The following is a 26,700-nucleotide window of genomic DNA, read 5'->3' as shown; positions in this document are numbered from 1 at the left end:
TTAAAGTATTGTTATTAATGCTTTTAAAAAAAACATTTACAACTTTGAACTTGAGGAATTTCAACTCTTGTAAATGTTTTATTAGCTATTAATAAAGTCATTATAAACACTCTTTAAAGGGTAACTAGTGAGAAAGTGGTACCATTTGATTAGTATTGGCTCTACTGTGGCATCGATCAGTGATGTAATGGGTCTAAATGTCATTAAACTGGAGGAAGAAGACAATAAACAAGGCATATTGTTATTTCCTTCATTGTTATTCTAAAGATATTGATCATAACAGCTTTAACTACTTGTTGTTAGAAAGTACTGAGTATTGTTATTATTGATTTATTTTTACATTTACAACTTTGAACTTAGTCATTATAAAGCCTCTGTAATGGGTAACTAGTGAGAAAGTGGTACCATTTTATTAGAATTGGCTCTAATGTGGCATTGATCAGTGATGTAATGGGTCTAAAATGTCATTAAACTGGAGGAAGAAGACAATAAAGGGACAGTTTCTTCAAAACAAACAAAAACAAGGCATATATTGTTATTTACAGAACATTTTTTAGCCTTATTTAATCGGCTTGTGTGTCCATTTATTCATCATTTATCCATCACACGCATCCTTCATTAAACAAACAATAAACGTACAGTATCTTACAGCAGAGTCATTATTATTATTTTTAGAACCGAGCCCACAGCAGCAGCAGCAGCAGCAGCAGACACGCATGCGTCCTGGCTCTCCGGTCGCGAGGCAGCGGGGGAGACACAGCGCCGCCGCCGCCGTGGCTCAGTGCGCCCCGAGCAGCCAGAGCGCACGGTTACAATGAGCTTCTCCATCGGTCCGACTGAGAGCCAGCATCAGAACCGAGCTCCGAACTGCGGACACACCGACACCGACCCTGACCGACACCAGCTCTGCCCGCCCACAGCAGGATGCCCGGGGGAAAGAGAGGGCTTGTGGCACCGCAGAACACTTTCCTGGAGAACATTGTCCGGCGTTCAAGTGGTGAGGCTTGTCCCTTTTTTTTTTGGTAGGGGGTTTGGTTGAAATCAGGCAGCCTGGACCCGGACTCTACTGTGGAATATACAGTGTGGTTTTTTAACAAAAAGGAGGTTTGGTGGAGGATGAAACCCACATTAACTCACTTTATACCCGCATTTATCTGCAGTGATGGAGTTTACCTTTTTCTCTCTTGAGGCTACATTGAATGTTTATGCATCACAATAAGTCGCGTTTAAACTGCTGTAAGTCATTTGGAGAAAGGGGGTGATTCCCACTGAATCACTATTTGGAGGAAAAATATATTTAAGCTTTTATTTTGTTCACATCGGTGGTGGGTTTTTTTTTTTTTTTCTTTCTCTGAAGATTGCTCTCTGGGAATCACAGTTTACGCACCGTTTTATCCCCCACAACTACATTATTACTCCAATTACCTCACCAACTTCATTACGTGACGCTTGAAATAAACGCACGCGCTATGAGCTGACGATTAAAAGTTTATTTTTGGGGTATTAACTCGCAGGGTTTGTGTTTAATAAACGCTGACAGCAGCTCGGAGACGTCTGATCAGCGCTGCCTCCTCTTCCTCATATTACTGTTTATTTATTTATCATATTATTATTATTATTATAACCTGTGTAGCACGAGGAGGGAGTGGAGCTTAAAATGAATAAACTGATGTGCTATGATGATGTAATATTGGAGAGCTGCGTTTAGTTTAAGCGAATAAAGTGAGACTTTTGTGGAGTAGAATAATTGATCTGCAGGGTAAAATAACGAATAGCTGCTCAGTTTATTCATCTTCTTAATGTGTTCAGTGTTTCTGAGCCTGGCTGCATTATGAGCAGCTCATGTTTTTTCTCCATCTGCGCTATAACTGCACCGGACTTGGCACCGGCCTGAGGAATACGCACCTCTCTCTCCACCTCTCTTTCTCTCTCCATCTCTCTCTCTCCACCTCTCTCTCCCTCTCTCTCCATCACCTCTGATTAGATTGATTTCTCTCCTTTTATCCTCACAGAGAAGTCAGAGGAGTAATTGGTCAGAATGAAAGTCGGGGGGTTTGTGGGATTGGGGAGGGGGGGGGGGGGGGGGGTTGCAGAGTGAAGCAATGGAGATAAGGTCAAGAAGAAATGTTCCAGAAATGTCTCTGTGTGTGTCTGTCTGTGTGTTATCGCGGTGTTTGTGCCTCCAGGAGAGCCGCAGGATTGCTGTGTGGCTCTCTCTCTCTTTTTTTGGGGTGGGGGAGTAATGGTGGTGGTGGCGGTGTGGGGTGGGGGGGTGGGGGGGGATTTCTGCCCCTAATTGGAGAGACCTTGGTTTTTCTTGTCTGCTTGAGAAGTCACATCGGTGGAATGATGTGAAGGAGAGACGATGTCGAGGCTCTGCTCAGTGGCTTCAGATCAGATGCTGCAAAGCTTTCAAGTTTGAGGACTAAAACTGTGACATAGATCCACTGATATGATGTCTGGAAACCTTTAGAGATACTTATATTAGTCTTAATTAATATAAGATAACCTGCAGTGGACGACTGATTATCAATTAAGATCTTTTTGTAACAGTTTGACTTTAATTTCTGGCATTTAAGTTGTCAAAATTATTTTAAAGTGATGTTTTTTCATGATTTTATTGGGGAAAAAAAACCTAATTTACAACAAAATACAGAGAAAACAGCATATAAGACATCTAATATAGATATGAGAAGTGAGAGAGAGAGAGAGAGAGAGAGAGAGAGAGAGAGAGAGAGAGAGAGGAAAACAGACTGTAGTGCCTGAGGGTGTTTTTAGCTGATACAGTATGAGAGTCTGTTTCTCACAGATGGGGGGGGGGGGGGGGGGGGGGGGGCTCCAGTCTTTTAAAGTTTTAGGGCAGATAAACACTTTAAGTAGCTCTGAACACAATAAAAGTTTAGTGTTTGGTTTGAGAAGTCGCTGGTGTGGATATAATAAGTGTTTCAGATTATCCTCATGCTCATTTGTGCAAAAAAACACCACAAACTTTACTTTAAATTCAACAGTTGTGCTTCTTCCACAAAGTTAAATCATCAATAATACACAAATATTTAAGTGTAAGGTTCAACTGTAACAATGAATCAATTAGTAGATTAATTGGTTGATCAAATTGGCAACTATTTAGACAATCAATTAATCAATTCAGTCGTTTTTCAAGCTAAAATACCAAATATTGATGCTTCTGGATTCTCAAGGCTGCATTATTACCTTCAGGGGTCTCCTGAGAACTGAAGCTCGTGTCCGCCCCAAAACAACTTTTATTTTATTCTGATTTTATTCTATTTTATTCAAGGGCCCCTGGGCGCTTGAGCAGATTGCCCATATGGTAGATCCGGCCATGCATGTTGGACAGTGAATTGAATATTTGAAGGTTTTTTGGACTATTCGGGTTATAATAGTGAGCTCTGAGAAATGTTTTTATTTTAGCATTTATTTGACTAAATTATGAAATGAAACTTGTTGGGGTTGTTAGTAGATAGTTGTGTCTTCTGCCAGATGCTTTTTTAAGGAGAGGTCCACCTGCTAGACTATATCAGCAGGTTTGGATGTTAAATAATACAGAATATATTGTTGAGATTGATCATAAATGCATTCTTTGTTTCACTCGAATCTGCGAATTAGATCTGAAATGAAAAGCTCTCATGTGGCCGGTCACGCAGTATCCTGACAATCGAATCAGAGCTGCTAATGTTAGAATAATTCAATCAGCAGGTTTCAATTGAGGAGTTTAACCGTCCTGTTGTCCTCCAGTCAAGGAAGGAGGGAAGGGAGAAGGAAGGAAGGAAAGGAGTAAAGAGGGAGGGAGGAAGGAAGGAAGGAAGGAAAGGAGTAAGGAGGGAGGGAGGAAAGGAAGGAAAGGAGGAAAAGAGAAGGAAGTAAGGAGAGAAGGAAAGGAGTAAGTAGGGAGTGAGGAAAGGAAGGAAAGGAGGGAGGGAGGAAGGAAAGGAAGGAAGGAAGGAAAGGAGGAAAAGAGGAAGGAAGTAAGGAGAGAAGGAAGGAAGGAAGGAAGGAAAGGAGTAAGGAGGGAGGGAGGGACTGAGGAAGGAATCAAGGAAGGAAGGAAGGAAGGAAGGAAGGAAGGAAAGGAGAAAAGAGGAAGGAAGGAAGGAGAGAAGGAAAGGAGGAAGGTAGGAAGGAAGAAAGGAAAGGAGTAAGGAGGGAGGGAGGAAGGGAGGAAGGAAAGAAGGAAAGGAGAAAAGAGGAAAGAAGTAAGGAGAGAAGGAAAGGAGGAAGGAAGGAAGGAAGGAAAGGAGGAAGGAGGGAGGGAGGGAGGGAGGAAGGAAAGGAGGAAGGAAAGAAGGAAGGAAGGAAGGAAAGAAGTATGGAAGGAGTAGGGAGCAAAGAAAGAGGGAAGGAGGGGAATAACGAAGGAAAAATTAAAGAAAGAGGGAGGAAGGAAAGAAAGAAGGAACAGTCAAAACAGACGGGGTCAATTTGACCCGGGAGGACAACAGGAGGGTTAATCCAACGATGATCTGAATGAACCTCCATCTTTCTTTTTCGGGGGCCTGCAGGAATCTGTGTTGGTTAAACCTTCTGCTAAGTAATTGGTTGTGATTAAAGGCGAGAGCAGAAAAGGTCGAGATGATTCAGATTTTTTTTGGTGTGTGTTGTGTTGAGTCTTAGTCAGCTGTTTTATTCCAAAGGGCAAACAGGAGGCTGCAGCCAGCAGGAAGTAGCCTTAAAACAAGAGGAGTGGTACATTTAATACAATGGAGTTTCTTTTTGTTCTGAAGAATCACTTCAGTCATTGTTTAACCTTTGTGTCGTCCTCTCGGGTCAAATTGACCCTGTCTGTTTTGACTGTTCCTTCTTTCCTCCCTTCCTTCCTTTCCTTCCTTCCTCCCTTTCCTTCTTTCCTTCCGTCTGTCCTTCCTCCCTCCTTCTCTCTCTCATTCCTCCCTCCCCCTTTTCCTCCCTTCCTTCTTTCCTTCCTCCATCCCCCTTTCTTCCTTCCTTCTGTCCTTCCTTTCTCCGTCCCTCCTTCTTTCCTTCCTTCCATCCTTCCTTCTTCCCTCCCTTCCTTCCTTCTTCCTCCCTTCCATTTTTCCTCCCTCCCTCCTTTCCTTCCTTCCTTCCTCCCTCCCTCCTTTCCTTTCTTCTTCCTACCTTCCTTCCTCCTGTCCTTCCTTCTTCCTCCCTTCCATTTTTCCTTCTTCCCTCCCCTCATTCCTTCTTCCTCCTTCCTCCCTTCCTTCCTTGACTCGGGGACAACAGGAGGGTTAAAGGAGACGAGGGTGAGCAGTTAAAGGTGCATGCTTTGCAGTCTTGAATAAGAAAGGAAATCTACCTCCAACCTGGAAGAGTTAAACATTTTAAACTTTATCTAAAGTTTGAATTCTTTAACATATAGTGCATATTTTTCACAAAATGATACGGATATGGAGTAAGAACAAAGTTTTGACAGATGGTGATACTGTACAGATGTGATGATGAGTTTAACCCTTTACATACTGTTCATATTATGAGTCATAATTAGTCTCTACACTGATTCACATTCATAAATTCCTCCATCAGTCATTAATAGATGTCTTATTGGTCTTATGGTGGAAAAAAGACATTCAAAATCACTATTTTATGGTCTAATAGAACATTTTATAGAATATGATGTTTGAATGCTAATAATTTAATAAACACAGGTCAAATTTGCACATTTGCATAGATAAAATTGTATATCAGCTGCACAAAAAAATGCATTTTGTCTCCATTTTTGTATACTGTGGGTCACATTAGGAAAAGTCTGGCTAAAATAAATGTGTATATGGTGTTTTTACAGCTCTGAAATGGAAAAATTGGTCAAATTTGACCCAGAACAGTGTGTGAAGTTAACATCATCAGCCGTCATTTACTTTACAAAAGCAAACATCAGGGAGGGCTTGTAGTGCTGTTAAGTTTGTATTCCTCTCTGAAGGCGACTGCTACAGTAGTTATCCTAGTTTGCCAGCGTTAGCACTGATTATAACTCCATGCTACTCTTGATGCTTGTAATTTCAACACCTGCTGAGTGTTCGGCAGCTTCTGCAAACTCAGTCAGAAGGTGTGATTTCCACCAGGGATGACTTTTCAAAATCTATTTTTAGGTATTTCATGTCAGTCAATTTATTAAAATCTCTCATCAGTGTCCTCTCACTGTGCAAATATACAAAATATAGTTGGGAGAAGCTCTGAGTGAGTTGATTGAAGTGTTGAGTTGTTGTTGCCCTGGGTGTTGCCTCTCAGGCGGCAGATACAGCGTCTGAGAGGAAGCCTGCAGACATTACTCAGGGCTGAAACTGCCAGGGTGCATTTCAGGTTAAACATTTAATATTTACAGATTTTTCTCCCAAAAAAACGATCATGAGTCAGAGATAATGCAGTAAAAGGTAACACTTTTCATAGTAAAGATGGAACTAAAATGTTATTTATTGAGATTAAAGGTTTGTTTTTTACTTTTGCACATTTTAAATTAGGGGCAGTACAGTGGTGCAGCTGTTAGCACTGTCAGGGGCCCTTCTGTGTGGAGTCTGCATGTTCTCTCCATGTACCTGCGTGGAGGTGCAGGTTAATTGCTGACTCTAAATTGCCTGTAGGTGTGAATGGTTGTCTGTCTCTACATGTTAGACCTGTGATTGACTGGCGACCTGTCCAGACCAGGATTTACCTCACTTCTCACCCAATTACAGCTGATATTGGCTGCAGCCCTCCTGCGACCCTCTAGGGGATAGCTGCTATAGAAGATGAATGAATGAATAAATATTAGTTTGAAGTTTATGTCAGTTTGTGTCGACTTTGGGAACTAAACTTAGACCCATGCTTTCACTGCTACTGCTACAGGATCTCTAGTGTTAACTCACAGCATCCGATAGTCCTGTAAGCTCAGCACTTTGTACATTAATCCAATATTTTAAAGCACAACACAAAGTAGTTTACAGAGTACTGAAATCACAAAGGAGGCGTACAGTAGCAAGATGTAACAATGTTGGTCCTTCAGTGAGTTAACGGCATGTGTTACCGTTATAAATGAAGTAATATAACAAACTATCAGGAGTATCCACCCACACAGATGTTGCACCAATCAAATTACAGAACATAAAGGAGGACAAACTCATAGATTGTAGAGAAGATCCCAAAGTTGGCAAAGATACTGATGAAAATCTGAATGAAATGATGAATAAATAATACATACAGAATATTTTCATTTGATGGAGAGGTGCAGCCACTTAACCACCTTAAAGATATGTAGAGAGAAGAAGAGGAAAACTGTGTTTTAAGGAGCTTTTTATTACTTTGAGGAACTCCATTTTTATCTTAAAGCATCCATCTCAGAAAGCATATTTTGGATTATCCTTGTTTATGGGGAACTAAAAGAAACCCAGTCACAGTAACCAGGCGGGGAGTTCTGGTCCTCTGAAATGATGCCAACGTGGAAGTAACTTAAAACTGCATTCTATCAAAAGGCCACCAGGGGGCGACCGTTTTGGTGTCAAAAGGACGTCCGTCTCTATACAAGTCAATGGAGAATTCACCAACTTCTCACTTGATTTCTAACCTCAGTAAACGTTTTCAAAATGTGTTTATGGTCTCAATCGCTAGTTTAAAGCCTTCTTCAATGCAGTATGATGTTCATTTGGGACATTTTGGCCTCCCTGATTTTATATTTGACGATAAAGCAGGGTATGCATTAGGGCGTGGCTACGTCGTGATTGAAAGGTTGATTGGTTCACAGGTTCAGGAGGGCGCCTCATGCCCCTCCTGATGCCCATATAAGTTTTTCCCGACATGCACCGGAAATGTTCAAGATGGCGCTGCTCAGATCCGATATTATTGGCCTCCGAGCAGCAGTCCACAAACCAATGGGTGACGTCATGGATGTTACATCCATTTCTTATATACAGTCTATGATAAAAACACAAACAAAGTGTGAATGCATGGAGACATACAATGAATTAAAGTCATTTTATGTATGAAAAATGAAACTTAATCTAATAAAACTCAAAACAATTGAAAGTGATGAGCCTCAGCTACTTCCTCTGCTACTTCAGTGTCATCCTGTCAGGCTCCTGTAACACATTCATGCAGATAATTAACATTAAATAAAAGATCACTCTGTTCTCACTTGCTCTGAAATACCTGAACCACGTATGTTTTTTCTCCTTTGGACAGTCGGGCTGACTTACAGAACCAATACTGCTTCTTTTTTTGGCTTTTATTAAGAATCAGATACCCTGACTGTGATGTCCACTGCTGATATAATAGAAGTTTTTTTTCCCTGACTGCAGCTAGAACATTTTTATTATAGTTACACTTTTATATATCATCAGTTGGCCGAGTGAAATCAATGAAGTGTGCTGTTGGAGGGTTTTACTCATCGGTGTGTGAAACCTGCCAGACAGAGCTGCTGACACACCTTCAAACTTTCATAAGTCTGTGTTTCACTCGAGAAATTTACTGTCTTATTGTAGTTTTAATGCTGCTTCACTGGTTTTTCCTCCCAGCTATAAATATATACTGTTGGATACACCGTAATGTTTTGAGCGTGTCTGTCGTCAGATATGAATTTTATTCCAAAATGCACTAATTCGTCAGCCAGCTATTTCTCCAGATAGGACAGAGCTCTCTGAATGATGAGTGATTACCTGCCAAAGAAGGACATAATCAGCAGTTTTGCATGTGTTAGCTCATTAATTACATTTCATTATGCTCATTATACTCTGAATCATACAGCTGACCATTTTCCAAAGCAGATTATAGTTTTTATGACATGACAGGAAATCAGTTTTTAGAAAAGCACCTTGCAAGACTTGCAGGTGATACTGTAATTCTTGTCAAAGCGCCTCTGTGTGTGTGTGTGTGTGTGTGTGTGTGTGTGTGTGTGTGTGTTTGTGTGTGTGTGTGTGTGTGTGTGTGTGTGTGTGTGTGTGTGTGGATATATTTTAGTGCATGTAGGAAACTCTGTCGTCCACAATCAGAGAGAGTCGCCTGGTGAAAATCTTTTGAGGAAAGAGTAAACAGTGTTTCTGTACTGTGACTGTTTTTGGGAGGCTTTTTGTTGCTGCTTTCAAGGACACTCCGACATCTGAGACTTTATAGTCAGTTTGCTGAACAGGAAAGTTAACAGCAACACATACATATTCATGAAAGTTTTTGAGACAATCTCTACATTTTAGTTGCATTGTCACATTTTACATACATTTATTTGTGAAGATAGAGCTTTTTTTTGTATGTTTGGACATCATTTTTTTTTAGCACTTATGATAACAGTGTACTCGGGGCTGAAGCTAAGGTTGGTCCTCAGCAGCATTTTCTAATACTTCTAATAGTGGGAGGCATTTAATGACTTGAAGAGGTTTTACGATAGCTTAACCCTTACATACTATTCAGGGTCTAATTTGACCCAGTTTTACATTTTAAAGAAGAAAACTCACCTTAAAAACTTGAAATTTGAAGATTTTTCCTAATGTGACCCAAAATATACAAAAAACTGGAAATAGTTCAACTTTTTAAAAACATGTTAATATTCATATCTTTTCAAAAATATTGTTTATTTACATTTAATATAATGAATTGAAATAATGTCCATGTAACATTGGATTGATATATAGTGTGATTGTAAATGGGTTTTTTTCTTCATCAACAAAAAGTGTAAAAACTGAAGAATAAACTCTTTATGGATTAATCACCAGTTTATTAATGACTGATGAGGTATTCGTGAATGATTTGTGGTTCAGAAATGACATATAGACACTAATGATGGGATATTGTGCACAGTATGCAAAGGTTAAATATGACACATGTTGAGTTTTTAAGTCTGGTTGTAAAGACATTAAGAAGCAAATATCTTTAAAACATCATCATACTGTTACGATGTTAGATACTAAACATGGTCAAAGTTCCACAACTTGGGTTCAACATGTGTAAAAATGCTTCAAACTGCTCTGAAAGCCTCATTTGCAAAGTTAACTGTACTTCTCCTTCAAACTGGAGTCAGACTGTTCATTCATGCCCACAAATGCCCGTCCTTTCCATTGCATTTATTGCTAAAGCTATTCTACGTGTTGTTTGCATTGCTCATTTGCATATTTTGGATCTGATTCAGCTTATTTACAACCTGTCTGATCATCTGGCTTGTGTCCTGTTGTCTGATGTTTTCCCGGTTTTCCCTCATCTCAATTACCTTTACAAGTACATCATTATTATTATTACTAGTAGTAGTATTATTTGATGAATGCCACTAGCTGAAATGCATTGATCTGATAATAAAGTTGTCCTATATCTACTACAAGCGTTACTGAAGTTTTGACCTCTTGAGTCCAATATTATCACAATCAAATCTACAAAACTTAGACTCCACAGTTAAAATACAGCATAATATCCCTTTAATAACACAATATAAAGATGTCTAACTCTTCCCTATGTTGTTCTAAATAATACATGTTTAGTCTGTATTACTCACATGTTATCATCACCATCTCTTTTCTCCATGGTGACGAAGCTGTTGCCATGCAGACTATATATCAAATGAATAATTAATACCTGTGTGGTTACGAAAGAGACAGAAAAAAAAAAACCCTCTGCTGGTGACATTTTCCCCACTGCGGTTTGCCTGTCTGTATTTACACTCCACACTGTAGCCGCACATCATTTCCCCGCCTTCAGTTTTTTTATAGATTTTAATAATTTGTGCTAATATGAGAGATGGAGCATACCCCCGCTATGAAATAGAATCATTTGTTTTTATTTATTTCTTTATTAATTTAATTGAAAAACAAAAGCGAATTGAAGGATAATGCAGGGAGGTGTTTACGTTTTACATTCATTAGAAACAAATTGACCCCGTCTGTTTTGACTGTTCCTTCTTTCCCCTCTTCCTTCCTCCCTCCTTTCCTTCCTTCTTCCTCCCTTCCATCTTTCCTTCCTTCCATCTTTCCTTCCTTCCTTCCTTCCTTCCTTCCTTCCTTCCTTCCTTCCTTCCTTCCTTCCTTCCTTCTTTCCTTCCTTCTTCCTCCCTTCCATCTGTCCTTCCTTCCATCTTTCCTTCCTTCCTTCCTTCTTTCCCCCCTTCCTTCCTCCCTCCTTTCCTTCCTTCCTTCCTTCCTTCCTTCCTTCCTTCCTTCCTTCCTTCCTTCCTTCCTTCCTTCCATCCTTCCATCTTTCTTTCCTTCCTTCCTCCCTTCCATCTTTCTTTCCTTCCTTCCTTCCTTCCTTCCTTCCTTCCTTCCTTCCTTCCTTCCTTCCTTCCTTCCTTCCATCTTTCCATCTTTCCTTCCTTCTTTCATTCCATCCTTCCATCTTTCTTTCCTTCCTTCCTCCCTTCCATCTTTCCTTCCTTCCTTCCTTCCTTCCTTTCATCGGTCTTCTCTTCCTTCCTTCCTTCCTTCCTTTTATTTCCTTCCTTCCTTCCTTCCTTCCTTCTTTCCTTCCATTTTTCCATATTTCCTTCCATCTTTCCTCAACAGGAGGGTTAAATGCTGTTCCATCTCTGAGAAGAATATTATTATGTGTGATTCTCTGAATAGTTGCAATTTTGAAGTTGAGAGGGTTTTAAAAAATGAAATGAGCTATCGTCAGTCATTTTTGAGGCTTAAAAATAAATTCTTCAACTTTCCTCTTTTGCTGAAATGTTCAGATAAGTGATAAGTGGTTGGAATGAAAGAGGAGAGCAGAAAGGTTGAGATGATTCACACTGACAGAAGAAGCTGAAGCCCAATAACTCAGCCATTAAACTCCAACAGGCATGCAGGATGCTGCAGCTTTTTAAAGGATAGTTTATGCTTTCTTTAGAGTCTGTTGCACAATAATACTCACTTAAATATGTTAAAAGTTTTAGGATTGAGTGGAGGCATTCTTCATCTCCATGATTGAATTATCCCTCTGCAGCGGGACTCCACTGAAAGAACTCAAAATCCAAAATTAAGCTATTTTTAGACCTGAAATCCTGTGATATCTGGATATCAGAACAACAGCAATAAAGTCCATAAAGTCTTTGTAAATATTCTGAGAGCTCGGAGTTCATTGGTTGTTAGATATGATAACATCTGTAAAAATGCTTGTTTGTTTTCTCATTTCAACACATAATGCTAAAACACAGAAAACACTAAATCATAGGCCTGCAGGACATCCATATTCACTGTCAGTTGTTGACCAAAAACACGTGGTGAGTTGTGGTTCGTGTCAGATCATTACGCATGCGTTGGCGTCCGTGTGTCCTCGCCAGAAGCTCTGCAGGAAATTAACTTTTACTCGAGTTTTTGGCCACATTCTTACAATCCAGGCTATGAAGTTTGATCGTTTTGAACTCTATCTTTCAATCGGATAAATGCTTTGAGTCGTCGGACGTGGATTTTAAGATCTGCAGCAGCTCTTCATCAAAACGCTTAACCGAGAGATCTCCGCAGCGTGTCGTTACCTCTTTAACCTGAAAACAAGACGTCAGAGTTTTACACCAACTCAACTCTTCATCTGCTTGCAACGATTGTGTTTGTCTCAGTTAACAGATTCATTCTATCATTCAGCTCTTAGACTCATAACTGGAGATAGCTTTAGAGCTCATCATTGTATATTATATGAGAAAGTGAAGTGGCGATCATTTGCAGTGAGAAGGGAACATTATATTCTATTTGTCTACAAAGCACCACTGGGCAAACCTTCTTCATATATCCCATGTCTTTTTAATAATATATCACTTTCACATTACACTAGATCCCAGGGTTATTTGGTTCTTGAAGAATATCAGATTAGTACTGAAGTTGGAAAATTGGCTTTTAAATATTTAGCTTTACACAAGTGGAGCACAAATCTTCCTAAAATGGAAGAGCTGATCTCTTACATTCATTTCAAATATATCTTTTGGCAGATTTGGTACAGTGTGAATGTATGTATTGTCTTTGGTTGAATGTGTTTGGATGTTGTCTCTGTTTGTATGTCTCCCTGCAGGTATAAAGGTTAAAGGTTTTCAAGATGTACAGCAGTTTCTCTTTATCCGAATTGAGTGTCTAAGAATAGAGGGTGTTGTATGCTGCACAGACTGTAAAGCCCCCCCGAAGGCAAATTTGTGATTTGGGCTATACAAATAAACCGTTGCTTGACTTGACTGATGAGACTGTCTTAAAGTGTTTTTCCACCCACAAGGTTTTATGCGCATTTTTAATGTGTGCATAAAAAAAGGGAAGTGGAATAGAAATGCTGGCAATGATAATAAAAAGTTGTGGCAACTTTTTAAAAATGCTTCTCTGAGGTGAATTAATGGGTGTATCGATAAAAACTAAATGTGATGAAGTGCAATGGAAACAGACTTGGTGAATAAATGATAACGTCGTCACTCAAGCTTCAACGGAAACTGAAGAGACAAATATATCAGATCTTTGTGGAGTGATGAGACTGAAACGTTCCTCAGATGAATACATGAAGCAAACAGAAATGTCATATTTCCATCATGTTTTCTTCATAGTTTGAGCTTCTTCTTTTCTCTTCGAACAAGGGCCAACTCCTCCCACAACAGCAGTGGATGGAAACAAGCTTTAATTCACATTTTCTTTTTCAGATTTTGGCTTCAGTCCTATTAGTCCAGTCTCCAGAGGATAAGTAGCTTTTGCAGCCCCTTTATCTATCTGTCATATTTGATGCTGTTATCGGTGCTGATGTGTGCTCTGTCCTGTCTTTCTGCCAGAGACCAGCTTCCTCCTGGGAAACGCCCAGATCGTGGAGTGGCCTGTAGTTTACAGCAATGACGGATTCTGCAAGCTGTCTGGCTTCCACAGGGCTGAAGTTATGCAGAAGAGCAGCACATGCAGGTAAAAAAAAAACACATGTGCACTGTTGTTTTTCTGCAATATTTAAACATTATTAGTCACAGTATGGTAATGGTAAAATAATGGCTCTTTAGTCTTGCAGCTTTATTGTAATTGCACTCACAGCGAAGCTAATTTTGCCTTCATTTTCAATTGGGAATTTCTTTTACATTTGCATATACTTTGCAAGGGGCTGTATAGCAAGTATGTGTCTTATTTATGTGTTTTTAATCGTTTAAATGCTTTGGACCTGATAAAAAAATCATATATTTCTATAACACTAATGTCTATTTAACCACACAAGAGTAGCCATGACTAGGAAAACCCTTGTCCGTTTCAAAGTGTTCCATTCATCCTGCAGAAAATCACTGAATATGGCCTTTTTTTATTCAGTTTCATCCATTATTTAAGCACAAAGAAAGAGAGAGGGGAAAAGATTAAAAAGTGACATTTCTTTTTGTACCTCCCTGCTTCTGTCCTGCAATCATTAAAACTGCAGTGTGTTGCTCTGGAGAGCTGTTTACATGGTGCTAACTTCGTTTGCCGCTTGAAAGCTGCTCCGACAAAAATGTGAAGCTCAGCAGAGTCCAAAAAAAAATCAAAAAAATCTGGCATTTCCACTTGAGAGAGAGAGCGAGAGAGAGAGAGAGAGAGAGAGAGAGAGAGAGCGAGATAGAGAGAGAGAGGGAGAAAGTGAGAAAGAGGGAGATGGCACACTGCTCAGTCAGACTCTGAAATGAATCCAAATTAGAGCTGCCAGAGGAGATCTGCACGCTCAGGCTACAGTCTCGCTCGCCTGTCAGTCAAGACGTTTTAAAATTTGACTTGAAAGGATGAGTCCTCTCCTTAGTTGCCTCTCAGATCCGACCTTAGCTTGCCGGCGGCTAAAAAAGGTCTCGGACACTGAGCTAAGTGAGAACAGGGACAGTTGAGATTCATCCCTCCGCTCCCTGCTGCTCTGGGAGGACACTGAGAGCAACAAACCACTCAGACGTGACAATGAGACGAGGAAACAAGAATCCACCGAGAGCTTAAACTTATTGCTGCCAAAGTGATGGAAGATGGTGGCTTGTTTAATCGGGCCCTTTATGTTTTTTTGGAGGAGTCACTTTTGATCTTTTGATTGCGATATAAGGGAAGAAGATGACATGTAATAAATTTCCCAGCTGTACTTGTCAACAGTTTCTTGGGTTTAGATCTTTAAATTCGAGCCACTCTCACTGAGTTGACTGATTCTGGTCTGGTGTCATGAAATGAAACAGCAGTTTTTTGATTGAAAAACCAATTATCCAATGAGTGCAGCAGGGGAACTAACGATTAACCAATCAGCACCACGGGTGGGACTAACGCCAGGCGCACTGTAAGGGGATGAAAAGTTAGGATGATTCTCAGGCTTGTGACTGACAGAGGCCCTATAAAATTATCAGTTAATTTGTTTTATTAACTTATCATACTTAAAAGGCATTAATAGAATATTTTATCTACAATGTACTCTTAATGTACTTAAGCCTTTATTGGGTGAATAACTATATTTGGTTACTTCCTTAAACATCTAAAATAGCCTCGTCATGCCTCTCTGTGAGGTTGCATAACCATGTGGAGTTTTTATATATAGACTTTTTGGTAAATGTTTTACCTTATAGACCGACGAGGAACCATATATAATAACTTCATTGACTTTGATTTGAAACATAAACATGAAGAATTTTGAAAAAAGTCAAAAATGCAATAAACTAACTAACTGAATTCCTAACTAACTTTAATTAACTAACCATACTTAAAAGGCATTAATAGAATATTTTATTTCCAATGTACTCTGAATAGACTTAACTGAATTCCTCTGTATGCAGAATGTTGCCTGCATGTCTACACAGTGTTATATCATCACAGCTCAGTGTCAGTAGATATTGTACAGTAAGTATTTGACTATAAGAGAGTTGCAAGCCTTCACAGGTAGAGGTGTGGTTACAGTAATTGTGCATGATTTGCGTGGCCTGTGTGTGGTGGTGATGGGGTCCAATGTGATATCTTTTAATAGAGCCCAAAATCCCCAGTAGTGCCCCTGACTACTAATGCTACTGTCAAGCTGTTGTAACCCCCTTGATTAGCAACTTTATTGCACATAGGCAGCATATCTTCTCAATATCATCTGACATCATGGCTTGTTTTTACTTTGCTCCGCTATGCTCTAAAACCCCCGTCAAAACCAGTATGTTGACATGGCAACGCATCAGTGTCCACTTGACATAAGATCTGTCTCCAGTGAATTGAAGATTTCCCCTTAGACATTTCTCTGAGGGTTTTAATGTCCTGGCTGCAGTTGACCCAAAAAACAAGGCAATTGAAGCGCAGACCTCTTATAAGACAAGACTCTTATTACTGGCTGCACCTTTTTATAGCTCATCCTTTAACCCTTACACACTGTTCAGGGACAAATTTGACCTGTTTTTACATTTGAGAGCTGTATAAACATCATATACACATTTCTTACAGCTGGACTTTTTCTAATGTGCAGCTGACGCACATTTTTATATATGCAAATGTACAAATTTGACTTAAAAAATCAGCATTCAAACATGTTGCTGTATTCATCATATTCTATAAAATGGTCTCCTGGATCATAAAATAGTGATTGTGAATGTCTTTTTTCCATCAAACAGACGAATTAGCAACATTTATTGTTAATTATGACTGATGGGGGGATTTATGAATGTGACTTGGTGTAGAGACTAATTATGAGTCAGAATATGAACAGTATGTAAAGGGTTAACTCTTATTTTCAATCAGACACTCCTGGGAATATAAAGTGTGGAAAGCAGCACATGTACTGTCTCAGCATAAAGGCGGTGACACGAAAATAACTACCATCCAACTTCCAAACTGTCATGTTTTAGCTAAAATCTCTCCAAAAATCTCATCAATAATCAATTACGTCTCTCTTTTTAAGCTGAGCATTGCATTTTAAACCCCTCACCCCATCAGGACAGATCACTTTGACAGCTGCGTGTAAGGCAGTAAATGATACAATCTGTTCTCTGGGTAAGAAGGAGGGTTGTGTTGCTCCGTTCATTGATTTTGTCTGAAGCATTTTAGCTTCAGATTTACAGTTTTAGACAGACACCGAATTGCAGGGGACTGCATAAAGAGCAAAGTATGAGATAAATAAAGAGATAAGGAGGAAAAGGATGCTGAACTTTACTTGTTTCTCATTAAGTTAGCTCAGTTTTATTGAGGTCAATCAAGTCACTTAGTTCTGCTGGAGTCCAGTTTGTCTTTTTAACCTCTTTTAATCACATTTGCTTGTTTTTTCCCTTCATTTTCCACCTTTGAATACCTGCTATGAAGCCTGTTAGAGCAGCACATGCCTTCACTGTGTATTAATACATGATGTGAAGTGCAGAAAGCAAACCACATCAATGACATCCATGCTCTCTATGGTGTTGAATCTTCTAGTTTTTATTAGTAGACATACTTTGAACTTAACTTTTTCATTGATTATTTTCACCCATCTGTGCTTGTGTGCGTGTGTGTTAGACCTAGAAGATGCTGCAGCTGTTTGGAAAGAAAGTAATCACTCAACCTAATTATATTAGCACAGATTAAAATGTCCAAAGCCTGTTAAGGAATAATTACAACTATGCCAGGAAATGCAGGCTGCACCAATCTACAAACCTTCACTTGTGAGCCAAATTTATGCTGCAGCTTCGTCAATGTACATAAACCCTAATGGACACTTTATGGTAAGATAACATATCGACAATGCTTTTTACAAACACATGTGATATACAGTGTCAAAGGAGCAAAGGTGAAAGAGGTCAGGACGGTATCGATCGCCGTTGTTTCTCACGTCTCGTCGTTTTTTCCTTCTTCCAGTTTTATGTACGGAGAGTTGACGGACAAGAAGACCATCGACAAAGTCAGGCAGACGTTCGACAACTATGAGTCCAACTGCTTCGAAATCCTCCTGTACAGAAAGAACAGTGAGTGCTCGCTTCACTTCTTGTCTCATCATCATCTCTTCTGTCTTTTTTTTTTTTTTTTAGAAATGCTGAGAAAACTGCAAAGCCTATAACATCAGATCTACATTATTTGTCTATAAAATGGTAAAAAAAATAATGAAAAACAATCAAAAACAATAGCTATTAGACCAAAGTGACATATTCAGGTTGCTTGTTTTCTCTTATCAACTGTATAAAACCCAAATATGCATAATTTGAAATAAGTTAAAACAACAAAAAAAGCAGCATATCAACAAACTTGAGAAGGTGAAACTAGCAGATGTGCTGTCACTTTTCTTTGGTAAATGACTCATCAATCAATATCATCTATCATTTTCAGCGCCTTGCTTTTCTTGACCTTTCAGCTACGGCTCAGCTTTGTGGTGCAATCTGATCATGTTTTTCTTACATCATCCAGGATTTGGCTTAGTTACAACTGCTTCCCAGTGGCTTTAATAATACAGCTAATGCTAATGAATTTTTAACCTGATACTCTCCATACAGGCTTTTCATTGCTGCCACTCAGGGATTTTTTTTTTTTGACCTTTCCAAAGTTTATATTTCAAAGTTAAGAATGAAAAATGATTGGAAAACTTTGACTTTATGGAGCTTTATAGTGAGTTTCAGCTCATTGTTTAGCTGTCTGGCTGCAACTTTACTGTTTTCAACGTTTCAACACTGCCTGCCCCATTTTCACATTGATCTTAACCCTCCTGTTGTCCTCGAGTCAAGGAAGGAAGTTAGGAAGGGAGGAAGAAGGAAGGAAAGGAAGAAGGAAGGAATGGAGGGAGGAAAAAGGAAGGAAGGATGGAAGGGAGGAAGAAGGAAGGAAGGATGGAAGGGAGGAAGAAGGAAGGAAAGGAGGGAGAGAGGAAGGAGGGAAGGAAGGAAGGAAGGAAGGAAGGAAAGGAGGGTGGAAGGAAGGAAAGAAGGAGGGTGGAAGGAAGGAGGGAGGGAAGGAAGAAAGGAGGGAGGGAAGGAAGGAAGGAAGGAAGGGAGGAAAGAAGGAACAGTCAAAACAGACGGGGTCAATTTGACCCGGGAGGACGACACGAAGGTTAATCATCTTCCTCTTTTCCTGTTTCTTCCCCTCATCTTGCTTTACTCAGTTTACTTTATCTCTTTATCAGGAACGATGTACATCCCATAATTATCATGTAAAAACTACAAACTGGCTTCGTTTTCATCTGCAGTCACTGAGCATCTTAACATCTCCCCTATGTGTACATGATTATTTTAAGAGAGGAAGTTCATTTATGAATTCATAGTTAATGAATTAAAAGTACATGAATTAATTTATGTATTCATAAACTTTTTATCCCAAATGTATTTTTTCCCCTTCTTCAAGTTATGTCACAGTTTTGCTCCTAATTAATTTTTAAGTGTTCTGTTCCACTTTCTTTCTTTGTCATTTCTTTGCAGCTTGAGTTAAAAAATAAAATGCTTAAGGCTGCAACTAAGGACGATTTGTATCACTGATTAGTTGCTGGCTTTATTTGTCATTAATCAGTTAATTGTTTAGTCCAAAAACACATCAGAAGGGGGTGAAAAATGGAGCCCAAAGTAACTTCATCAGATATCTTGTTTTGTCCGACCAACCAAAATCTAAATATACGATTCACTATAATTTATAGTATTATAAAGGAAAAAAAGCTGCAAATGATCATATTTGAGGAGCTGAAACCATCAAATGTTTGGTATCTCTGCTTGAAGAAAACTACCTGAACTATTAGTATAATAATATGTCATATATTTAAACCACAGCTAATATTATATGCTAGATAATGGATGGGCGGATGGAGGTCAGATGTAAAAAGTAATAAATCGTAATGTCAAAAACATGCTGGAAACAATCAGTAACTGTCAACCTGAGTAGAGAAATAATAGAAGCTGCTGTCCAGTGTAATTGAGCAACAGTACAGATGTTGTGTGAAGAACAAAATAGCAAAAGTGTGCAGACAAAAATAGTCCCCGAATGTTCCCGTCTGCTGAGAGTGATGACCAGCGAGAGCAAACTGCGAAGTAAAGAAACAGTAAAGAAAAAAAAAAAAAGATCAATTTTTCAAATGGCGCAAATTTGCTGACAAATCAGGAGAGAGAGAGACTGGATATAAACGAGATGGATGGTGATGACGAATAACTTTTAACCACAGAAATTATGATATTAACCTCCTGTCGTCCTCCCGGGTCAAATTGACCCCGTCTGTTTTGACTGTTCCTTCTTTCCTCCCTTCCTTCCTTCCGTCTGTCCTCCATCCTTCTCTCTTTCTTTCCTTCCTCTCTCTTTCCTCCCTCCCTCCTTCTCTCTTTCTTTCCTCCCCCCACCTTCCTCCCTTCCTTCTTTCCTTCCTTCCTTCCTCCTTCTTTCTTTCCTCCCTCCCTCCCTCCTACCTTCCTTCCTTCCTTATTTCCTCCTTCATTCCTTTCTCCCTTTGCTCCCTTCTTTCCTTTCCTCCCTTCCTTCCTCCCTCCTTTCCTTCCTTCCTTCCCTCCTTTTCTTCCTTCTTCCTTCCTTCCTTCCTTCCTTAGTTCCTCCGTCATTCCTTTCTTTCTTTGCTCCCTCCTTTCCTTTCCTCCCTTCCTTCCTCCCTCCTTTCCTTCCTTCCTTCCCTCCTTTCCTTCCTTCTTCCTTCCTCCCTTCCTTCCTTCCTCCCTCCCTCCTTTCCTTCCTTCTTCCTCCCTTCCCTCCTTTCCTCCCTTATTTCCTCCGTCATTCTTCCCATCCTTCCTTCTTCCTCCCTTCCTTCCTTGACTCGAGGACAACAGGAGGGTTAAGCAGTGTTCAACTTTCTTGTGCTTAGTGAGTCTGGAGGTAATAAAACCTCAGCGGATACGAGATTGTTCTGTACAGGAAGAGCAGCGAGCTCACTAAATTTGATGACATGATTATGTGTTTGAATCTGAGTAATTTAAACACCAGGAGAAGGATCAAATTGTTCTTTGGTGATGTACTCGGCTGGTACTTATACTGTGAGCACATCTTGCCCATCTTGCTTAACATCTTTATTATTTTATACAAATTCTATATATTTTTCTGCTGGTCTTTTGTGTATCTTTGATTTGCCATCCAAATTAACTTTAAAATATTATTACTACCGAGTAGATCTACTCAGAACTATGACTATGACTGCTTATTTTCCCCATACTTCATCCTGTTTTTCTCTAATTTTCATCTCAGAATTAGATTTTTAAAAAAGGTAAAAGCTCCAGCAACACTTCACTTTCAGTATGAAGAACAACTTTATTGTTAGACCATCATCAGAGTCATCATAAAACACATTACAAACAGCGTGTGAATGTGGCTGGATCCGGCTGGATTTCCCACAGTCTACACCGGCAACCTGGTGATGCTAACCAAGTTAGCTGTTACGACTATAACCACAAAACTGTCGGTGCGAAACAAGTTCAAGGCTATTTTCATACAGTCTATCTATCTGCGCTCCTGAACCTGTCAATCAATCAACCTTTCAATCACGCCCTAATGCATACCCTGCTTTATCGTCACATATAAAATCAGGGAGGCCAAAATGTCCCAAATGAACATCATACTGCATTGAAGAAGGCTTTAAACTAGCGATTGAGACCATAAACACATTTTGAAAACGTTTACTGAGGTTAGAAATCAAGTGAGAAGTTGGTGAATTCTCCATTGACTTGTATAGAGACGGAAGTCCTTTTGACACCAAAACGGTCGCCCCCTGGCGGCCTTTTGATAGAATGCAGTTTTAAGTTACTGCGTTGGCCTCATTTCAGACGACCGGAACTCCCCGCCTGGTAGAAACCATATTGGCTGGTACATGACTGGATGCACATAATTGGAGTATCAGCCAATGGGGTATCTATGAAGTTGGGTTGGGTATATGGTCATGTGACTTCAGGCCAATCTGTATACTAAAAGTTCTGCTGGAGCTTTGACCTTTTTGTAGACTTATTTCCCCTTCTTGGTGCACCTTTGAAGTAGGTGAAGATGTGGCAGAAACCTTTACTCTGCATCTCAAAATTGAATCAAATTATATTGGATTGTTTGTATATAAGATAGTTAAGCTAGGTTTTAGGTCTGTAGTGGATGAACACTGAAAATATGACAAATAGGTTTGAAGTTCTGCATCAGGGATGTCTTAATAATGTTTTTTCTGTCCCCGATCCCAATATGAGTCCTTTTAATATTGTATTGGCTTATTCTGAATTCATTCTGATACTTAAATTATACAAAGCAGCAGAAGATATATTTAATGTTGTCCATTTAAATTGAATAGCAATGCCAGCTTCTTCCCTTTGGGCTGACTACAGAACACCAGGTTGCAGAGCGCATACAAAGATTAAAGTTTAATTTTGGTGTCAAGTCCATTTTGTTTGTGCAGCCCAATATCACAAATCTGCCTCAGGGGGTTTTTACAGTCTGTACGGCAATAAAAACCTCCTCTGTCCTTAGACCCTCGACTCCAATAAGGAAAAAACTTAAACGGGTAAAAAATTGAAAAAACCCTAAGAAGAGCAACAGAGGAAGGATCTCTCTTTTAGGATGGGCAGATATGCAATAGATGTGTGTACAGAATAGACCAAGATAGCAAAATGACAGAAATACAGGATGACAAAATTATAGATGGATTGATAACATAGACGAAGAATCGATCAGAAGGAAGTCAGACAACTTGTAGGTGCTGCTGTCGTCACGTGACAGAATTAACTTTTGCCGCCATCTATGTTTTAACCTTTGTGTCGTCCTCCCGGGTCAAATTGACCCCGTCTGTTTTGACTGTTCCTTCTTTCCCTTCCTTCCTTCCTTCCGTCTGTCCTTCCTCCCCCCTTCTCTCTTTCTTTCCTCCCTTCCTTCTTTCCCCCCCCCCTACCTTCCTCCCTTCCTTCCTTCCTCCCTTCCTCTTTTCCTTTCTCTCTCCCTCCCTCCTTCCTTCTTTCCTCTCTCCCTCCTTCCTTTTTTCCTCCCCCCTACCTTCCTCCCTTCCTGTTTTCCTTTCTCCCTCCCTCTCTCCTACCTTCCTTCCTTCCTTATTTCCTCTGACCTTCCTTCCTTCCTCCCTCCTTTCCTTCCTTCCTCCCTCCCTTCCTTCTTTCCTTTCCTCCTTTCCTTCCTCCCTTCCATCCTTCCTTCCTTCCCCCTTTCCTTCCTTCTTCCTCCCTTCCTTCCTTGACTCGAGGACAACAGGAGAGTTAAATTATAATCTGCTCACTCGCACAATTACACACTTTAATGCTGACTTTCATATTTGTGAAATGTTGCACTTCAGGCTATTTTGAAGCCTCGAGTTTGGTGATTTTACCGCCGCCATCTTTGATTTTTGCAGCCAGAATTCACCATATTTGGATGAGAGGGTGGCGTTGTCCCTAATGCTAGCTCCTAGCTTGGTTAGCACAGTGAATTTATAGTCTATGGTTAACTGTTAATAATACTAACACACTGTGAAATAGTAGCAGCTATGCCTGAGGTAATGTCATCTTAATGTTATGTTATCAACATTGTCGCCGTGGTTGCTACCTGTCAATCACAAGGTAGCCACACCCTAAAGCATACCCTGCTTTATCTGCTATTTTACTCTAAACTGGACCATAATTTACAAAAATAAACATCATGCTGTATTATAGAAGACTTGAAATGTTATATATATTAGGAAAATGTTTACTGAGGTAATAAATCAATTAAGAAGTCGGGTCATTTTCTCACAGACTTCCCATAGACTGTATATAAGAAATGGACGTAACATCCGTGACGTCACCCATTGGTTTGTGGACTGCTGCTCGGAAGCCAATAGTTTCGGATCTGAGCAGCGCCATCTTGAAAATTTCAGGTGCATGCTGGGAAAAATAAAAACACGGATTCTACTTAAATGGGCATTAGGAGGACCACGAGGCGCCCTCCTGAACCTGTGAACCGATCAACCTGTCAATCACGACGTAGCCATGCCCTAATGCATACCCTGCTTTATCGTCACATATAAAATCAGGGAGGCCAAAATGTCCCAAATGAACATCATACTGCATTGAAGAAGGCTTTAAACTAGCGATTGAGACCATAAACACATTTTGAAAACGTTTACTGAGGTTAGAAATCAAGTGAGAAGTTGGTGAATTCTCCATTGACTTGTATAGAGACGTAAGACCTTTTGACACCAAAACGGTCGCCCCCTGGTGGCCTTTTGATAGAATGCAGTTTTAAGTTACTTCAGCGTTGGCCTCATTTCAGAGGACCGGAATCCTCGCCTGAGACTTCCATACAATCAGACTTCTTTTTGCAGTCAGTGGAGTCGCCCCGTGCAGGCTATTAGAGAAAACGCAGGTTTAAGGCACTTCCGCATTGGCTTCACTTTTCAGACGGAGCCACCTGTTTTTGTTTTTATCAGGCAATTAAGCAAATAACAGACACTGCTCGTTTCTGGAAGTCTTAATTTGCAGGAAATGGTTTTTTTTTTTACAACAAATCTGATGATTGATTTAACATTTAAGTCAGTTATTATGCAGAAATGTCAAACTTTCTCTCGTCTCAGCTCTTCTAGATTTGCTTCTTTTCTCTATTTATCATCTTTTGGTTATGACATCTGTGAAATTGAACTGTGACGGTCACTTGACATTTTTTAGCCTTAATAATCTTAACTAAGATGTTGTGTTTCTGCAGGAAGTCCAGTGTGGTTCTACATGCAAGTGGCTCCCATCAGGAACGAGAACGACAAAGTGGTTCTGTTCCTCTGCACGTTTAAAGACATCACTCTCTTCAAGCAGCCCATCGAAGACGAAACCACTAAAGGTGAGCGGTTGTTTTTTTTTTCTTTCACTGCTGCTGCAAGATAGTTGCTTTCACTCAGAGAAGTTTCCCCCAAAAAAAGCACAAACAACAAACCTCAACGTGGTGCGTTTGAAGCTTATTTTCGGCGGGACTGCTTGTTCTTATTATTAGATCATTCACAGGGGAGTTTAAAAAGAAGAGAGACGTGTATAGAATGATGAGACGTTGATGTGTCACTGAGCTGAGATGATTTTTTTTCTTCTTCATGAGATAAAACACAGTAAATAGTTACAGGACACAGTGAGCGATATGAAGATGACAGAATTTGTGAGTGGGAACCAAATTAGTACATGGCTGGAGTCCCCATTATGTAATATAGTGCCATTCTGCTTCTGATGGGACATGTAATTATGTTTCGTCCTCCTCCTCCTCCTCCTCCTCCTCCTCCTCCTCCTCCTCCTCCTCCTCCTCCTCCTCCTCCTCCTCTTTCTCCTCCTTCTCCTTCTTTTTCTTCCTCTCTTGTCATCTTCCTGCCTGACATTTATACTCTCTGACTTTCTTCTCATTCTTTGTTTTCTTTTTCCTCATCTTCCTCCATCTTTTATCCTCTCCTTTTATCCTTCCCTTTATCCTTTCCATCTTCATCTCTTTCTTTCTTCTCCTTATTGTGCTTATCCTTTATCTTTTCTTTCTTCTTCTCTCCTGTCATCCTTCTGCTTGATATTTTTATCTCCTTCTCTCGAAAGCCATTTATTTCGCCTTCAATGTTTTCTTCTTATTTCCTCTGTAACGTCTTTCTTTCTTTTTGTTTTACTCAGTTTCTCATCTCTGCTTTGTTTGCGTAATGTAATGTAAGTCGCCCAATAACGACAAACAAACATTTGAGAGACAGCTGCCATCTAGTAGCCATAGTAACGGTGGATTAACGGTCCAGTTCCAGATATATATGGACATGTGGCTAATGGAGGCATTAACCCAACAGTGGACTTTGTTTGGGTTTGTTTCTTGTTTCCAACGAGTCGGGACAGTTTGTTAAAAAAGCGTAACTACGATCAACTGCTAACTTTAACCCCGTGATTATTATTGTAGCCATGACAACGAAGATCGCCTAAATTTAAAGATTCACTCCAGACATGTTGTGAAATATATTAAAATTACTATATTTGGAATAATAATATATGTCTGATATGTTGTTTATCTAAAAAAATTACATTATTAAAATCCTTACTAGGGCTGAACAATTCATCCCAAGTCTTATCGAAATCGCAATATGGCTGACTGCAATGTTCAAATCATAGGAGGTGCAATATTTGTTTAACCCTCTTGCTGTTGTTGTTGTTGTTGATGAGGACAACTAAAAACTGAGGTATAGTTTGATTTGAATGAGGCCTATTGACCATAATTTCCCTAAAAAATATGTGTGAAACCTGTAGTAATAAGTTGGAATGAAGTTGGCTAAAAAGGTCTAACACATAATTGGGTGATAATTTATACGCTGTGCTTTATAAACAGTCAAACCAAAGGGCAAAAGTTGCATGGTCGACGGGAAGACAACAGGAGGGTTAAGGAGAAATGTGTCAATGTATGTGTCAAATTAAATATTGATGTCCTCGCCTATGCATCATATTCTGCATACATTAGAAAACATGTTTGTTTGTTACAGATCGCTGCAGAAATCAAACTATCATCATTTTTATATGTTTTTCAATGAAAATGAGAATAATGATGTAAAGATGATCTTTCCCTTTAATATCACAAATCATATCGCAGTTGCAGTATCATTCAAAAATAAATACAATTAGATGTCTTTTCTAAATTATTCAGCCCTTATCTTTACAATGGCATCTACTTCTTCTCCCTTATTAAAAAATATATATCTATAAATACATTTCAATTCAGAAGTCTAACAGTTTGACACAAGAAGTCCATTCTCAGTGTTCGTGCACTGCAGGCTTCAGGTTTCCACATCGGACTTGTGTAAGTTGAATATTGGACCAGGATTGGCTTAAAAACTAGCTGTGATGTCACAAATGATGCTTGCAGGCTCTCCCATTTAAATCGGATTTTCACTGAGCTCAGAGAAACTTTCCTTATTCAGCACTTACAACAGAAACAGTGGAGGAAGTAGTAACTTTAACACACATCATATGTTCCTCTAACCTTAACAAAGTGATCATTTTAACTCACACCATCATCT

At 39.6% G+C, this 26,700-nt stretch overlaps 1 protein-coding gene across 1 annotated transcript in view; it reads left to right on the top strand.

The window, feature by feature from the left end:
* The first annotated feature begins 924 nt into the window (after window positions 1-924).
* Window positions 925-26,700, top strand: part of kcnh5b (potassium voltage-gated channel, subfamily H (eag-related), member 5b) — a 199,083-nt gene continuing 173,307 nt past the window's right edge. Inside the window, 4 exon segments of the mRNA XM_062440543.1 lie at window positions 925-997; window positions 13,649-13,772; window positions 17,643-17,749; window positions 24,396-24,524. Coding sequence (XP_062296527.1) covers window positions 925-997; window positions 13,649-13,772; window positions 17,643-17,749; window positions 24,396-24,524 — 433 coding nt within the window.

This window comes from Scomber scombrus, chromosome 19 (assembly GCF_963691925.1).
Source record: "Scomber scombrus chromosome 19, fScoSco1.1, whole genome shotgun sequence".
In the NCBI taxonomy this organism is placed as follows: Eukaryota; Metazoa; Chordata; class Actinopteri; order Scombriformes; family Scombridae; genus Scomber; species Scomber scombrus.
Note: the sequence above shows the minus strand (reverse complement) of the source record. Positions and strands in the feature narration are given on the sequence as shown.